At 31.9% G+C, this 19,111-nt stretch overlaps 1 protein-coding gene across 1 annotated transcript; it reads right to left on the bottom strand.

Moving 5' to 3' along the window:
- Positions 1–15,211, bottom strand: LOC127721015 (perlucin-like). Its single transcript, XM_052227723.1, has 5 exons — positions 15,042–15,211; positions 9,808–9,887; positions 9,352–9,445; positions 3,519–3,729; positions 1–98 (listed from the first exon to the last, which is right to left on the bottom strand). The coding sequence occupies exons 1-5, from the start codon at positions 15,082–15,084 to the stop codon at positions 89–91; spliced, it is 438 nt and encodes a 145-aa protein (XP_052083683.1). The 5' UTR covers positions 15,085–15,211; the 3' UTR covers positions 1–88.
- Positions 15,212–19,111: the final 3,900 nt, after the last annotated feature.

Genomic DNA, 19,111 nt, shown 5'->3' on the forward strand with positions numbered 1-19,111 from the left:
ACAACTGTTATCATAAATGTAATCATAAAATGATGCAATCATATGCTGCTGTACTCCTTTGTTTGTTATGACGTCCTTTTTAGCACTTTTAAAGCAATCTAAAAAAAAAAAGATTTATAAAAACTTCATCAAGTTTCATTTGTTATTCAGCATCACCTGGCAAACCAGGTTTAATCTACCATTTTTTTACATAAGGAGATGCCTGTTCCAAGTCAGGAATAGGACAGTTGTTTTCCATTCATTTGATGTGTTTCCGCTTTTGATATTGCCATTTGATAAGGGACTTTCCTATTTGAATTTTCCTTGGAGTTCGGTATTTTTGTTATTTTACTTTTTTCTAGCAAGTGTCTGAACAATAAATTTGTTATCGTGAGAAATTGTTTTATTATTAGATTATTTTGTCCTACTTCTGATCAATACTTAACTGTACTCAATAGAATGGTCGAATTGTAGATTAGGATAAAATGAGATAGTTATAGGAAGAGGTGGTATGAGTGCCAATGAGACAACTCTCCATCCAAATTAACTCTCCATCCAGATATATATTTTGGGCTGATTAATGGAAGTCCGGGACAAGTTTGGTAGACACAGAAAATTTGCTTTGAAAACGCCAAATCTTGGATCCCAAAACATTTAGTATGGGTATTTAACCTACAGAGAACAGACACTTTCTCTATACGAGACATCTTTGAGAGAGAATTTAAAATAAAACCTAAAAACATTGAGAGTCAAAATTTAACATATTTATCAAGATAGACAACAGTCAATACCATACGTCACGCTCTTAGGATGTTCGCTACTCTGTTTCAAAATACTTTTTAAAAGACTGGTATAAATTGATAGTATATGAATAACAGAACTTAAAAAGCAGAAAACAAATATAGGTCCGTGTTCTTGTTTTTGAGATTTAATCAATTGAAAATTTGGCGGGAAATGGTTTTCTCTAGATTTTCATAAATTTAACAGTAGCATCTTATTTCTTTCAAAAACTATGAAAAATGAGAAGGATTTTGAAAGAGTTTTGAAAATGGCTTTTCAAACTATATGTAATAAAATTATGAAAAGAAAAGAAGGGGTTAGTGGGCAATTTTTTTATAAGCACTACATGGATAACATTACAGTATTTCGAATATCTGACAAAAAGTCAAAAACCAGAGCAGCGAACAACCTTAACTGCCAAATGGTACCTAGAAAAATTCGGATGGAAACGGAAAGCCTGATACAATCAGTTTGTTCTGTAAAAATGGCGGAAAGAACAAATGGGAGAAGTCGAACACAAACTGACAACGCAATGGCAAAAAAAACCCCGAAAAAAGACCAAATGCTAAAACAATAGTCTACGAAAAGTACAACGCTGAAAACCAAAGACTGAGCAACACGAACCCCACCCTAAACTGGGGGTTTTCTCTGGTGCTCCAGATGGATACTTAGATCCTGTTCCACATGTGGCACTCGTTTACATAATTCTAAATCATACCATTTTGAAAAGTTAAAGACTGTAAATACCTGTTACTTTAAATAATCATTTTTGCTTAGTGGGTTGTCACATGCAACAACTATTTAATGTGTCGTTGAATAAAATATTTCTACTAAGTACTGTTATCTGTATCTAGAACATGTTTTGTTTTTGCTTTCACAAAAGTTCTGAAAGGAATATATAGATTTAGGCAAATTATTCGTCGGATACTATTGTCAAGTGTTAGGGATGTCGTATATAGTTAACACACGTCTAATACCATTTATTATATTATCTATAACTTTGTGATATGAAATGTGCTTTTTCCAATGTAGATTTTTTTAAATGATGAAGAAGCAAAATGCGATTTTGTCTCATTTTGTACTGTACCCGTTGTATCCCCGTACATAAAACAAAGTGCAGGAATTTTCAGGGTGATCTAAGTAATAAATCTCAACAAATTATAATATTTTGCTCATGTTGCTCTTCTCTATTTTCATCATTGCAATGTAACAATAACTATTGATAATAAACTTAATGAGATAAATAAAGAAAACATAAAATTGCATTGACTTGTTCCTTCAAATGTATTATTTCGTCTGTTATCGTTCTGTCAAGAATGTGTGATATCGAATGCGTGGGGTATTAGGTTCAAACAAGAGACTTTAAATTTGATCTTTACTGCTCCTCCATTAAGCTCGCTGATTTAAGGGGTAAAGGCAAAGACTGTTCGGGTAGGAGTCAGAATAATGTGTCCCGGTAGGGGGAAATATCTTCCTGCTAAGTGTTACCTTATAAACTAGTAAAAATTCGGCTCAGCGTGTTGGTCTAGTACAAACTAGGATGAATATTCATTTTACATTCACAATTTCCCGTCCTGAATATGCATTTGATTTTCGCTGGACGTTAAGCAGCCATCCATCCTCCTCCTCCTCCTCCTCCTCCTCCTCATCACCATCATCATCATCATCATCATCATCATCATCATCATCATCATCATCATTATCCGATATTTGGAATAAAACATTACCAAAAAAAATACAACATATAAGTTGATCTGCTTCATTTATTTGACTTAAGCCGTGCCAACGATACATAAATTGAGGTGGGAAGAAAATAACGTATGACAAACCAGCTTTCATAATACCACCGTGTACTCATATTGTGCATATTAAATGAACATAAGCATATTCTTAAGTGCGATGCATACGCAGTAGATCATTTCACTGTTGTTGACTTGCCACAGTAACGGGTCCACTCAATTTTCTAAAAATGTTGAAAACTTAAAATCAAACTAAAGTTTGTACTTAGTTAGTTTTATGTAATCACTTATGATACGTCAATGATATTTTAATTACAGTTTAACAAGCATTGACAGTTCTCATTTTCATGAAGGTAATTTGTTCTTGCACTTTCAATCATGGTTCATTGACTTTTGATTGTTAGCATAGTTTACTTGTTTAAATATTACCATTGTAGTTTTCACATTTGCATTATACTATCAGAATTACCCCTGTTACAACAGCTTATTTATATATATATTAAAAAGAATCATCAAAGATACTAGGCTTATAATTAGATATGTCAGCCGCGCGTTTCATCTTCAACAGAATCTCGAATCAAAAAAGTTAAAAAGGTCAAAAAAACTTATTCCTTAGTTTAGATATCTACAGTAGTTTACAGATTAAACTTGTTACAAGCTCAGACACGTGAGGTCTCATTACCGATAAAACTCGTTCCTATGTTTAGATACTTACGCTATTTTAACAGATATATTGTAGATTCAATCATTTTTGTGGGTACCAACTTTTATGGATTGAGGAAAATTCGTTCATGGATATTTGATTTTGTGGTTCAAGCCTAAAGAAAACTTGAACTATATCGAACATTGAAATTCGCGGTTATCAAAAAAAAGACAAAAACAACTAAAAAAAAATACTCAAATATAAAAATAGAGACAAAAAGACGAAGGTGGTTAACTTTACCCACGAAATCCACTAAATTGGTATCCCATAAATAATAACGAATCCACATACGTTTGATTCTAATTTCAGATACTTACGGTCTTTGACAGATATAAGTCTTATTCTTGTCGCAATGTACATCATTCCATTGATATCCAGCACCTTTGCGCATTTCAAGACAATTTTCTTTTCCCTTATCATCACTTGGTGCGCTGGGTGTCCAGTTTGTCACTGTAAAATTCGTTCGACTGGTTGTCCATATCCATTCTCCTTCAGTCACAATGTCGGACCCTCCCAAAAAATAGAATTCTAAAACAAAACGAATTTAACTCTAATATGAACAAATTAATAGTTATTTATTTTGTAAAATAGAAATAATAATGTTTCATTCCCAGTAGTTGGTATCTGTAAACTTTTGATTGTTTTTGATTTGTTTGTCTTCTTAATTAACAACAGAGATGTCCATTATTTCAAGTCCGACACCGCTTGAAAATTGATTATCGATAGAACATCTTGGAAGTTTTTTGGTTTCGCTATTGATAAGGAAATTTTTTTAAAAACCTTTATTTCTACTCAATTCAAACAGTTTAAACATAATTGCCGATCATTATTCCTTAAAAATACCTTAATTGTCAGTTTGTTTTCGACTGATGAGTTGGAATGCTCCTTTTGGAATCTTTCGCTTCTCTCATTAAAAAGACAATAATGTATCAATTCCTATTCTATATTCCAATCACGATTGTCAATTGATAATAATTTTACTTATTGAAAAAGAGTAAATTTTAAATTTTTAAGCCCAATTATAAAAAACATAATATCAATGAGCGACAGAAATGGAATATGAAGTGCATGATTTAACTGTTATTCAAGACAGTAGTTGTCGTTTGTTGATGTGGTTTATAAGTGTTTCTCGTTTCTCGTTTTTTATATAGATTAGACCGTTGGTTTTTCCGTTTGAATGGGTTTACACTAGTAATTTTTTTTGGGCCCTTTATAGCTTGCTGTTCGGTGTGAGCCAATGCTCCGTGTTGAAGGCCGTACTTTTATAAATTGTAACTTGAATGGAGAGTTGTCTCATTGGCACTCATACCACATCTTCCTGTATCTATTACATGGGTATCCGAAAAAGGTCAGGAAGTGTCCTGATATATACTTCTGCAGACCACACCAAGGAGAAAGACCAAAGATCTAAAGATAGAATTCTTAAAAAAAACAAGGTTATTCATTTCATAGAAATATCGAAAGCTTTTAAATACACGCCATAGGCGGATCTAGGGGGGGCCGATTGGGGGGAGGGAGGGGGGGGGGGGCGCCCCACCTTTTGTGGAAAATATTTGGTTGATTATATCTGGAATTACTGAAGCATGACTGTAACGGGTCCCATGTTAGGGCAGCCTCCTCCCTTTATGAAAATTTCTGGATCCGCCACTGCACGCAACAGACATTAACCGATGTTCAAATATCATAAATCCGTTAAGATGCAAATCAAGAATAAATTAACAAATCTGAGGACATTTCATGAACGCCAAATGGATATATACTGTATGCATCGACAGGGTAAGCGTCTCCTGCCATGTAGGCATAATCTGAGATGCAAATTGCAGTCAAAGGGACATATTTGGAGTAGATCACAATCGGTAGATTTACAGATCAGACAACTATATATTTTACTATCTTAAAATCTAAGACCGAAAATATTTCTCTTATGAGTGGAGACACAAACATTTCATATCGGTCAACTAATTTGTGATGATGCTGGCAATACTTTTGTCGCATCTTTTTGAGTCGTTTTACATCATAATGCTGTTAGAGTAGTTTTTAATCTCAGGATCTCACCCCGGTTAATAAATATAGAAATATGAATATGTGGTATTCCAATAATGGAACCAGGGACCAAATTACGTAAACGTTAACAACAAAAGGTCCATATAGTGTATACGTAAGCAGATTCCTATTAACAATTAAAAGCGTTAATGCAAACATTACACGCGTATTATAGATTAATTCCTTTAAAAATTCAACTTATAAATATCATGAATATCCAGCCCTTAACCGGCATTTATTGTCAACGAAATAAGAAGATATTCAATTTTTTTTTTAGTTGATAATAGTTCCAAAAGATCAATATTTGACCTATAAACTTCAATATTAAATACAACTGCCTCCAAAAGGCAATATGTGTTTAATAGGATTTTGTTTTACTATTATTTTATCTAAAAAAAAACAGATGTCTGAGAAACATTGTTAAAGCTATTAAGATCTGAATGGAGAACTATGTTAATGAAATTTATTTTATTTTTTCAATTCGTTTGATGTGTTTGAGCTTTTTATTTTGCCATTCGTTAAGGGACTTTTCGATTTGAATTTTTCTTGGAGTTCAGTATTTTTGTTATTTTACTTCCTTTTATAAAAGTAACCTACATAAAAATGATATTTAAAACAGCATTATTTTCAACTTAGCTTGTATAGATTATTTTGAAGGTTACTTGCTAGGAAGCTTAATAATCAAGGATTACGAATGCTTAAGTTAGATCATCCCTTCGAAAGTTTTACGGACGCTTTGACTATTTGGTAAACTTTAAAGAATATCTATATCTGATATGTGCAACTGGCCGAAGACACAATATTGTCCATTTTGCTCGATTGCGACTGACGAATGTGACTAACCACCGAATTGTTACATGGAATTGTTAGTATGATGGGTGAAACTTGTAAAGCTGGAACTGAGTGTTCGATCTTCAGTTTCCTCAAAAGTGTTTGTATACTTAGCCTTTCTACCTGCCGTTAGGTTTTAAAGGACGATAACTCTATATTTTACAGGAAGTTGAAATGCGCAATGCAATCACAACCTATTTTCACGAGACACATACAGTTATCCTGAACGGACCGTAAATCTTTGCTTATTTCCACCATTAGTTCTGTTATTAGCATTTATTTGTTATTATAGGTACAGTCATTGTATTGAACAAAAGCATTTCTCTTTGTCGCATAATTTATATATAATGCATAGTGATGCACGTTGACTGAATATGAAAGTACATATGTAGTTGTCTCCCTTAGTAGTATAATCAGTTTCAGAATGTGCATATCTGGCTTCATGATAAAAAGTATTTAATAAATTAATCCAAGCATAACACAACAATAGACATTAAACATTTACTAAAAATTAAAAAAAATGGCTTGAAATAATATTGCCTGCACCTTCTCTCCTTAAAAAAACAAATTGTGTTTGGCAGACAGGATAATTATGTCATTGATATTTCCCTTGTTTAAAACTATAAATTTCATATTTCTTTATTCAATGACTTACATGATGATAATTCAGTTCATATTTGTGAAATTGAATAGATATTGGTATTTTGAATTCATTTGTTAAAGATATTTTTTTATATTGTAAAATTTAGTATTTGCATCGTCGCAAATCATTTATAACCTTCTTTGATAGACTTAGGCTTGTACATTTTATATAACTGGTTTGTAAGCATTATATGAAATAGTCTAAAGACTGAAGTTCAGTCCAATAAAGGAAAGCTGTGAATTTCCTAAACTTCCAATTATGGTTAGCGCTATTTATTGAAGTCATTGCATGCTCCATTTCTTTACTTTGGAGTACATGAATAAATTATATATTGTTTCACTGTTTTTGGGTTTCATTTTCTTTGATATTTAGATAGCGCTTTTACATTTGGCATCCATCGTCTCCGTATAAATCAGTTCACAAACTTAAACAAGCTGAGGTCCGCATCCCCGAATCTCCAGCAGAATTGTTCCTGCTGCAGGTACATGCCTTACTACATTATTCTTCTAAAATATGACATGTCACATATTGAGCACCTGTATTGCTGCAAGTGTGATGAACTTCCATTTTTTTACATGGTTTTCATAACTAAAATTCAACCACATTAGTGGTTTCTTGGTAGTATCTTTGTCTTGACTGTTTATTATCTGGTTCAGTGTGTAAATCTGTTGTGTTAGTGTAGAGTACATGTAGGCTCAAAGTTCATATATCATTAGATCATGTTCTCATCTTGCATTAATAAGCCATTGGGTGTTGAATAATGGTTGATGCATCAGTTCAACTCAGTCTGCAGTGTCCAATGCTTTATGTTTGCACAATACTTAGTTAACCTGTTATATATTATATATTTATAGGCTTCATAACGAGTGAGAATGGAATATCGCTTGATATCAACTCGAGTTATTCAATTTCAATATAATAATAAACGAGCCTTGTCCCATGGACAAACTGTACATCGTCATAACCTTTGAAAGTCATCAATGACATAACGAATAGCCAACGAAAAAAAAACCAATATATTATGAGAAAAGAGAGAAAAAAAAATCCCCCCCCCCTCACGCCCCCCCCCCCCCCTCCTAAAAAAATTGAAAAAAATTTGAAATTTTGGAAAAAAATTTTAAAATAGTATGACCTCCCCCCACCAAAAAAAAAAAAAAAAAATCCACCACCCTCAAAATTTTTTGTTTTTTTTTAAATTTGAAATTTCAAAAGATACATGTGTATGAATCCACCCAAAAAAATTTACATTATAGAATATTTCGGTCGTATAAAAACATTACAGAGAAAATGATTTCGTTCTTTGCCAGATAATTGATGAAACAGACTATACAAAATAAAAATAGTGAGTGAACATTGGGTTATTCCTCTTAGTATGAAAAAATGTCAAAGAAAAACTTTGGTTGTTCCCCTTGCATTCATTAGTTTTTTTATAAACAAAAAAAAATATTACTATTTTCTAAGGCGTGCATGAATATACAGTCAAATGTTTTGTTATATTTTTCTCTTATTGTAGATGACTGTTTAAAAAAACAAGTTTCATTGGTTTATTTTGATATTTACAAAATTATGTAGAAAGGCTAGTATACTTTATGTTTTTTCGCCTTTTTTTTTTAATCTTTTTTGCAATGTTGTTTTCTCTTTTTTTAACAAATGGTTTCCGATTGCTTCCTTCGTACCTTATCTTCTAATTATGTCTACCACAACAAACGGATTTCAGATGTTAACATAAAGCCGTGAAATACCAGTGTGATTGAGGATGAGGACGTCAAATGCGTGGAAGTATGTCAGGCCATATTGAAACACAAACTAACTTCAAACTTTCGCGGAGGAGAGTATATTTGGATGATTCAGGTGTACAAATATATAGTAACGATATTGGGGATGCAAAATTACATACATTTACGGGATTTCGTCAGATTGTAATGACGTTCATGCACCTTTTTGACTATCATTGCCATTAAGGGGTGTCATTATAAATCACATATGTACGAAGGAATGTACGTCAGGTTCTATAGAATATATTGATAAACCCAAACTGCCATTGAAATTTCTTTACTCCAATCAAAATAAAATCTCTGTAATACAAGTGAAAATATTGTCACGCTGTTAGACGTCGTTTAACCACCTTCTTTCATTCGAAGGTACCGAAACCTAGTCAAACATATGATAGTCATTCGTCCATTGTACTCAATGAGCAAGACTATATTTAAGAGACAAGCATTTACTTATGGACCAATTTTTTTAGAAAATACCTAGTACCACTCCTTATGAGACAAAATATGATTTAACTGTTATTCAAGACCTATGTTGTTGATTTCCAGAAAGTCAGTGAAACAAAATAATCGAATGCAAAACGTGGATCCTTTTGGTTACCAAGATAAATGAAAGTTGGAATATCAGAAGTATGAAGTTTTTGTTAAACACATTTTGCAGGTTTTGTTGCAAAAAGCAACAGAATTATAACAGTTTAATTATAACACAAGAAAAATAAGAGGGTGATAGATACAGTTTAAAAAATCTTGAAGATACTCTTATTGGGATGTCAACTTCAGTATCTACGTCAGTAGCGTGTCATACTCTCTAAATAACTTTTATATTACTTTGTTTTACTATCTGGTGTTTGAATGACATACTCGATCCATATTCACCAGCTTTCGTAGTCAAAAAGGCTAACTGTTCTGTTGAGACTACTTCTGCTAGCATACTTTCTTGATTCTGGCATGATGACTAAAATAAATTATAGAAATGTCATTTCAGCCTTGTAAATGCAGAGAAAAAATATCTTTATTGTTTTTCCTACACTTCGGCACTGTTTATATTCGTCACAATATTTTATCAAATTGCTGCTATTAAAAGAAGTGAAATAAATTTTACTAAAACGCCAAACAAATTTTAACAGGATAATATCTTATGTGTATAAATAGCACTGTTAAAACAAATGGATATAATTTCTAAAATAGTGTAACAAGGGGAAAGTTTTATTAATATCTTTGCTATATTCAAATTGCTTGATAGATTGATTAACGCCCAGTAAGCCGGACAGAATTTCCATTATTTAAGTTAAATTTCTATAAAAGTATTTTCCAAACCTTAGAATCAGTCCAATTGCTCTCATCCACACTAAAGTAGTAGCAGTAGCTTTGAAATAAGTCCCAGTCATTTGGACATGCTACAAATAAGAATTAATCATTAAATATTTTAAATTTGTAGACAGGCTTTAACAGCTATGTATTGATTATTCAAAATGTTATCTGTATGAAGTTTAGGGTTATTGATATTTAGGGAGTGTCGATACTCTGTGAAGGTTGTCTTGGTCTAACTTTGGTCTAACTTTTTCGTGTAAACTGTTAAATAACATGCCCAAATGCCTTCCTGGATGTCATGAATATAAAATTGTGCCTTTTAAAGTCATGTGAAACTTCATATTTAAACCAAAGTTGTATATGTTTTATATACTTGAATGGCTAAGTCTTACTATAAAATAATTGAACGTGAACTTTCTTTTAAAAGAAATCCTTTATATAAACAAAATCTTCATAAATGTACCGATATTATTGTCTTCCCAGACACTAATCCTTGGATATTTTCTCGTATGCAGTTACTTTACCTACGAGACTACTCGTTATAACTTCGGCCACCGCACAGCGCAAGTGCGAGGGGAAAACAATTCACTTATTTGTCACGTTTTCCGTGTTTTCTGTGTTTATTGTTTATCAATTTCACCATCCAGTAAACGTCGGCAATAAAATCGAAAGTTAAGTATCTTGCTATCAGCAATCATTGAATGTAATAGTATTTGTCGATAATACGTCATAGACTCGTTATAAATATAGAAAAAAAAATGTCCATACAAGACTTAAAAAAAAGAAGATGTGGTATGATTGTTAATAAGACAACTCAACTCTTCACAAGAGACCAAATAACACAGAAATTAACAACTATAGGTCACCGTACGGCCTTTAACAATGAGCAAAGCCCATAGTTTAGCATATATGCATGCATTTGGTCAATAATTTCGATAACATTAAAATTTCAAGAAACTCGTTTCATATGACAATTAATATTTGCAATTTCTTACTACTGTGGATTCATTTATTTTCGTGGTTACCAATATTCGTGGTTTGAGGAAAACTTGCATTTTCGTAGATGTAAAATTTCGTGGTTTTGGCAAAGTCTGCATATATTCCTTTAGGAAATTTGTAATTCGTTAAACATTTAAATTTGTGGTTCCCCTGTGCCTACGAAATCCACGACAATAGGTATCCAACGAATATAAATGAATCCAAAGTATTTCCCGTTACTTTTATTATTGTTTTTTTTCCCGTTTTGTCAGGTTAGATAACAATCCACTACATTTGTTAATTGTCATTATTCAACATGTTCAATGGATTCAAAATCGAAAATTAACATTAACTTGTCCAAGTATATTTGTCCAAGTACTGAACTAATTCACATTTTTGTTTGGGGCCAGCTATAGTCCGCCTCCGGGTGCAGAATTTTGTCGCTGTGTTGAAGACCCATTGTTGGCCTTGGGCTGTTTTCTTCTCTTTAGTTGGGTTGTTGTCACATTGTCACATTTCCCATTGCCATTCTCAATTTTATTCATCAGATAAGAAAATACCGGAGTAATTTCATTTCTTTGTTCAGATAAGAAGATAATGTATATACATTAATCCAAAGATTGAAAGCAAAAGATTTTGTCTTATTTGATAAAAACCATCAGATATTCATTAACGACTTATGCAGATTATTCATATTTATATATTCATTATCAATTATGTTACTGATCAACATTTTTCATTACTTTGACTCCCACGTGTACTAGTCTTATTTCTTTAGTGTGTGTTTCAAAAGAGGACGAACAATTGAAAAATGGATTAAAATAGAGATAAATGCAAAGGATTCAAGACTTTTAAATGATCTATCCTAAAAGATAATGTGGACATCACCAGTTCTCACTCTATATGTTTTGCAATAATTGGAATAAAATAAAGGTAAAGATCAACTTTGACTTTACATGATATTTCAAATTTACCGGAAAATAACAAAAAATGTGTTATATATAAATAAGAAGATGTGGTATGACTGCCTAGGAGACAACTCTTCACAAGAGACCATATGACACAGAAATTAACAACTATAGTTCACCGTACGGTGATAGATACCAATGTATAATTAAACTCATACGTAGAAACCGAACTGACAATGACATGGCAAAAAAACGAAAAACAACCAAGAGACAAACAACATGAACACCAGTATACAAAAGAAAACATAGAAAAACAAACACTTAGCAACACAAACCGCCATCTTAAATTTGTGATATCTCGGATGGTCTGGAAGGGTGAGCAGATCCTGCTTCACATATGACAGATAAGCAATGTGTTACATGTAGTATACTATCATATTATACAACTTAAAAAGTATGAGTCTACAGTAAAAAAGTTAGTAAAACAAACCAACACGCTAGTTATTACGTTAGAAATACAGTTGTCTAACCATCGTGACGCAGTTAATTTTAAGCATATTTTGCTGACCATTAAATCAAGAGTATCATTTTACCTGAAACACTTTAATCGTTTAGAGCAAAACATTTTCAGAAATAACGGCTTTGCTATCAGTCTATTCCTAACTTCAGTAACCAGGTCTGATTAATAAGTATTGTATGTTTTTTTATATCCTTCAAAAGTAAAGCCGAATGTTTGACCCTCGGAACGGATGGCGATCATCATTGTTCATGAACCTGTTCTATAGTTGACTATAGTATTCATTATTCTCTTTTACATTATTAATGTGTTTTTAAAAGAACGTTTCAAACCGCTAAAAGAATTACCAACACGAAAAGACACATCGGGTCACTCCCTGGGAACAAATTGCTGTTTTATCTATTTGAAATTACTCTCAACAAAAGTAATGATAAAATGTCCTAACCGTTAATTAAAAAATAATGTTGTTAATAGTTAATTGGTTGTGCTAGCATTCCATAATCAGCGGTATCATCCTCGTTTTAAAAAATAAAAAAGGCACTTTTCGTTTGGCCGAATTGGTGTTCTAGCTTACCCTCTGCAAACAAATAATGTTTCCTTGCCGTTATTAGGAATTTACTAAAATTTAAAGCAAATTATGATATAATGTAACAACTAGTAGCGGGTCACTCATTGCATTGTGTGTATACGGATTCACACTATAATGTTTTTCTTTTTTACAACTTGTGACTTGGATGGAGAGATGTCTCATTGACACTCATACCACATCTGTTATTTCTCTGTGTGGATGGAAAATGTATGCATCGATGATAATTTTATTTAATATATGTTTCCCTTTATATTCATCTGGTTTTCCATCCTATATGTTCCGTTATATTTCCGCAATCATTCTCTTATAGTTTTAAATTTATAAGTGATTTTGTTTTGTTTGTTTTATAGATTTTCTAGCTTAATTTTCCGTGTTATGTACTATGCGGTCATAAAAAAATCATTTCTGTTATTACTAACTTAAAGGTTATAGAATTGTTTGGTAATCATCAATATCACGCTCTTATTGCAAACAAGGCAAAACAAAACAAACAACGACCAAATTGCAACCTATAAGGTTGATACAAAAAGCCAAACACAACAACACATAAACACATAAACAATCCAGTATAAATTGTCCACTAGAATACCTGAAGTTGTGAAATTAAGACAGAAGTACTTTATCTTATTGAATGTTTAATAGAATCATGAGTTCTGCACTCTGACATTGTTAGGACCAAAGTTGGTTATCTTATTTTATTTGAAATCAACACTTTCATGTATGTTAGCATTTTTTAGATATTACTGTCCCCACTAGAAAGGAACCCTTATTTTTGTTTGCATCGCATGTGGTTGAATAGATATAAGAAGATGTGGTATGAATGCCAATGAGACAACTCTCCATCCAAGTCACAATTTGTAAAAGTAAACCATTATAGATCAAAGTACAGCCTTTAACACGGAGCCTTGGCTCACACCGAACAGCAAGCTATAAAGGGCCCCAAAAATGACTAGTGCAAAACCATTCAAACAGGAAAACCAACGGTCTAATCTATATAAAAAATAAGAAACGAGAAACACGTATGAACCACATCAACAAACGACAACCACTGAACATCAGGCTGCTGACTTAGGACAGGTGCAAACAAATGCAGCGGGTTTAACCGTTTTAATAGGCGTCAACCTTCACTCTACCTGAAACAATAGTGTATCATCACAAAATAGAAAGACACAATATAAAATATCAATTGAAATGGCTTTACTCAATCAAAAGACATATTAACAAAAACAAGTGAACATACACTGAACGAATAAATTTGATCTATGACACAATGTTAAAATACAAAATTAATAAAACTAGTTTTGAAGTCATACATTTTTGACGCTATATTAGAATACCATGGTCAACCAATACGATATGTTTATTATATATGAGTCAAATAATATGTATATTTAAATAGAAGTTTCTTAGTAAACTATGATATGAGTATTTTGACCATTTATTTATGTCATTTGAGATACCGTCAAATGTGAAAATAGAAAACATAGAAATGTTTAATATGGATACATATAGACCTGGTATAAGACAAATATTTTGTTGTCTGCGTTAACTATTTGATAAATAATTACATAGAAACTATAAGAAAGTATTATTTAAAATATGATTAGAGATCATTTATATTTATATGTTTTCGCTGTCAATGTGTGTATTTTGTTATGGTAAAGTGTTGATTTTCTGTTTGTTTTTGTATTTCAGTCAATCCTTTCATGCGTATTAAAAAGAATAAAGAACATATAGACTGATATTCGTATCTGAGGGTATATTTGGATCCACACCCCTACAGACATCGTTTACTGAACTCCTTAATGGGCCTCGGTGGCCGAGTGGTCTAAGTAGTTTGAGCTACTGTATCACTAGACTGTCAACGCACAGGTTGTAAGTTTAAATCCCGTACGTGGCAGGTGACACCAATCTTGATTGACAAAGATTGTCAGTTGTCCTACCAAAGGTAGGTGGTTCTCTCTAGGCACTCCGGCTTCCTCTATCAATAGAAACTGACCGCCACGAAATAGCACAATAATGCTGAAATTGGCTTCAAACACAAATCAATCAATCGGCTTCTAAAATTACTTTTGATTAAAGAATTGTACTATATAAATTTGATATAGAGTACAATACCAAAGAAAATATGTTTAAAAATTCAAAAGAGATATCTTTCAAAATGGTCATCATATATGAATATTATGTAACTGAATTATTTAAAAAAAAACGATAATTATTTGAGCACACACACACATAAGTCATATACCTTTTTCTGGTTCATATATTCCCCATTTTGAATCTGTTTGCATCGATATCTGCGCTGTGTTAATATCAGTTGAATGGACCAAGCAAATCTCACTAACAATGTTGTAACTATAAAAAGTACACAAATTTGTTTCGAGGCATTGTAAAGCACAGACGATAGTTGATGGTGCTGAATTATTTTGTAGGAATGCCTCTAAATATTTCTGATCATATGTCAATATAAATCGTTTTGTACTTCCAGTTGAAAAGATAATTAAATACACTGGTAAAAAGGAAATTTGAAGTGCAAACTTCATTGCAAATCTTAGAAAACTTATGCACCCAATGCAAGTTCACTTATAAAAAAAATTTAAAGACTCGTTAATATCAAAGCTTAGAAGATTATCATTGGATGGTACTGAATGAATGGATTCTTAATTTTACAAAAATCTATTTATTTGATAAAAACGTCTTTCTAAGGACAAATAAACGAATAAAATATAAGACGGCTAAACCTTGGTACGATAAACTCATTGTGTTGTCTCGCAATCCTCTTAGTAAGTTCTTTAAATTTGTATTCTATGATTTATGCGCATTAAGGTGGTACATAATTATTATTATTATACAGTATTTATAAAGGCGCATTATGTAATATTAGAATTACCCTAAGCGCCTTACAACATATACCCATTCACATATATATATAAGTATTAACAATAAAATATGAAAGCCCAAGTTATAAAATCCTAAAACACTACAGGGATATAATTCTCTAAACATCAGCTGAAAGTTTTAATCACATTCTATTGTTAAGGAAATATTAAGCTTCTCAATGATCAAAATTAGTGTTTGTCAAACTGCTATACATCCAATGAAATTTTTCCGATAAAGTGTATGGTTCAAGTTTTTTTATTTTTTTATATTTTTATTGAAGGGTTAAAGTTAATATTTTGTCAGAATGTTATGAAAATTAAACGAGCCGAATTCATTTTAGGCAAGGTGTTTGGTACCACGTTAAAAAAGCTGTTTTCCTAAAAGTAAAATTTGTTGATGAAGCAGCATTAATATATGACTGCATTAACACATACACATATTTGAATCGCTTCAAAATTAACATCGAGTATTTCTTTTAAAACAACATGCTTAATTTCACGTGCAACCTTAAATATTAAAAATCTTCAGAACATGTCTTATTATATATAACCCGCTTTCGTTCATAATTATGTTACTTACACTATTTCATTCGATGTTTACCAACTATAAGACGGATTTAAATACTCAGATGATAATATATATTTTTGGAATTGTGAGCATTCTTTGACACCATATTATTCAGGGATTTTTTTCACAATCACACAACATGTTTTTTTCCGTTATTTTGAGCGTTTGTTTTCACGTATAATTTAGCGTTATATTACTTGTGTATGTGCTTTTTTCTTTTGTCTTTTGAACCGATAACTGGTGATCACCTTGTTTGTTATCCAGCTAATAACACTTATGGTCGTATATTCTGTAGAGCCTTATAAACTAGCATTATAAGTTCTTGTTTTTCTAAGAGTACTTAAAATGGCAAACTCTAGTATCTTTGATGAGTGCGGTCAACTGAAACTAACCTTCATGGATTTAAAGGAGATGCCATAGATATAAAAGAGGCATTCACATTTAAAAACATAAACCGACAACGCCAGGCCAAAAAAAGAGAAAAGGACCAAATAATGAAACAACAGTATACAAGGCACAACATAGAAAACTAGAGACTGAGTAACACGAACCCCACCATAGTTTTTTTAAAATTGCTCTTTAAATGTTGTCAATGTTTGTTAATTTTCAAACAAAAAAAGTGGCGAAAATTACTATGGAGTATTCATAACTCATAAGTCGAAGAGAAACTGATAAAGTAATGGCGAAATACAAACAACGACAAAAAGACAAATAAGTTCAAATCACGAGCTGGTTGACCGTTATGGAATAACCGTGTCACAGATGATATCGGATATGCTCCTTATGTCGTAACTACAATACCCTTCCCTTTTCACGAATGTGACCTACCGAATAAGACTATTTACCGGGTTTGTACTAACATGAGCAACACGACGGGTGCCACTTGTGGAGCAGGATTTGCTTACCCTTCCGGAGCACCTGAGATCACCCCCAGTTTTTGGTGGGGTTCATGTTGTTTAGTCTTTAGTTTTCTATGTTGTGTCATCTGTACTATTATTTGTCTGTTTGTCTTTTTATTTTTGGCCATGGCGTTGTCAGTTTGTTATCAATCTATGAGTTTGACTGTCCCTCTCGTATCTTTCTTTCCTCTTTCACAAATCATAACATAGAAAACAAAAGACTAAGCAACACTTACCAAAAAATAACCCGACAAAGTGATATCAGCCAATCCAGGCGGATGAGTACATTAGAACATATCCGTGTTCATCTTTCAAAAACATTCTATAACACGCCCATCGAATTTTCAATTTCACAATATTAAGATACCTAAATATAAACACTGGCAAGGATATTGACTAGGACCAGTCTAATCAGAATGGAAAACTTCAATGTTATCAAGAAAAAAACGTTTTAACGCAATTAAAAATTCAGCATTTATTAAATAATCTAATGGACTAGAAAATCATAACACTATTTTACAATATAGTAAAGATCTGTCAAAGTCGTGTAGGGTGCAACTTAAAGAGTTAAGCTATATACAGTTGTCTATAAAATATGTAAAGTTCTAGATCGTCCAAAATCTGTACAAGTTATGAATAACTTACTTATGAATACCGATGTAAAACAGACTTGTGAACATTTAAATGATGTTTTTATTATAGATGAATACTTTTTTTTATTTTTAAATACATCGGGCTAACAAGTGACCTTATTATTCTATCTTTTATTCAATTTTGCTTACACATACCTATATATCATATACATAGTATGATGACAATGACAACACCACTAACAGATTCTTCACAAATATCAGAAGACTTAATAAAAGTCCTTCATTTCTAGGAAGATAACTAATTTTTCTACATTGCTAAAATTTGATCATTACTTTAAACATTGCTGTTTTTTTCATAAGACAAATATGGTAAGTATATGTCATTGTAAGAAGTAACAATTACTTTATAGAGAATCACACATATGAAAAGAAATACTTTGACGTAATTACTGTAACACTGCCACACACTCATCGGGTTCTAAGATTCATTTGTCCAGAAGATGACTTCTTTCCAAAAATTATCAGTTTTATCAGTGTTTTTTTTTTTACATAATTCAATGTAAATTATTTTAACATTTTTCGAACAATATGTCTGTTTGTTTGTATAATAGATTCCGTTGCTATATTTTAAATTTCCAAGAGTCCTAATCTGTTTTAGTATGCCATTCATGTTATTTGATGTTAATTTCACGATCTATTTGACTTTCTGAGGTCGTCTTCCATTGTCCTAGCTTTTTAATATTCTTTCGTTTTTTCAAAAATATTATTTGTTTGATATTTGATTAAATGTTCAATAGATGGCATTGACATAGACGTTATTGAGTAAAAGTTCAATGATCTAGATTTTAATTATCCAATCCAAATAATTAACATAACGTTTTTTTAGCCATTGATCTCATCACTGGGTCTATTAATAGCCGTGTTTAGCTTTGCTTATACAGCGATGGATCTTTTTTATCAATACGTTTTATGTTTCCTTTAATCATATCAGGTTTATGTTATAACATCGTAACTGATTAGAGCTCCACAAAAATCAAACAGTTGTATAAAGATCATTTTGCAAATTCCAAAAGTCAGTAATTTCAAATTCAAATTTATCTGTGACGTTCTAATTATCATTGAGACTTTATTTGATAACTATTTATTGGTTTACGCAACATGAAGCAACATACAGCAACATTCCAGCAGGGCCTGCATACGAGGTATATATATCCAAGTTGATACGATATTCCAAGGCTTAATTTCATTTCACGATTTCCTTGATAGAGGGTCGCTCAAAAGGAAGCTATTTAACCAAGAGTTCCAAGCGGTGATATTTAAATCATTCCTTCGTAAATTTTACGGACGGCATCACTAGCTGGTTGACCATTATGGAATAT

Source organism: Mytilus californianus, unplaced genomic scaffold (assembly GCF_021869535.1).
Source record: "Mytilus californianus isolate M0D057914Y unplaced genomic scaffold, xbMytCali1.0.p SCAF_11, whole genome shotgun sequence".
Classification (NCBI taxonomy): Eukaryota; Metazoa; Mollusca; class Bivalvia; order Mytilida; family Mytilidae; genus Mytilus; species Mytilus californianus.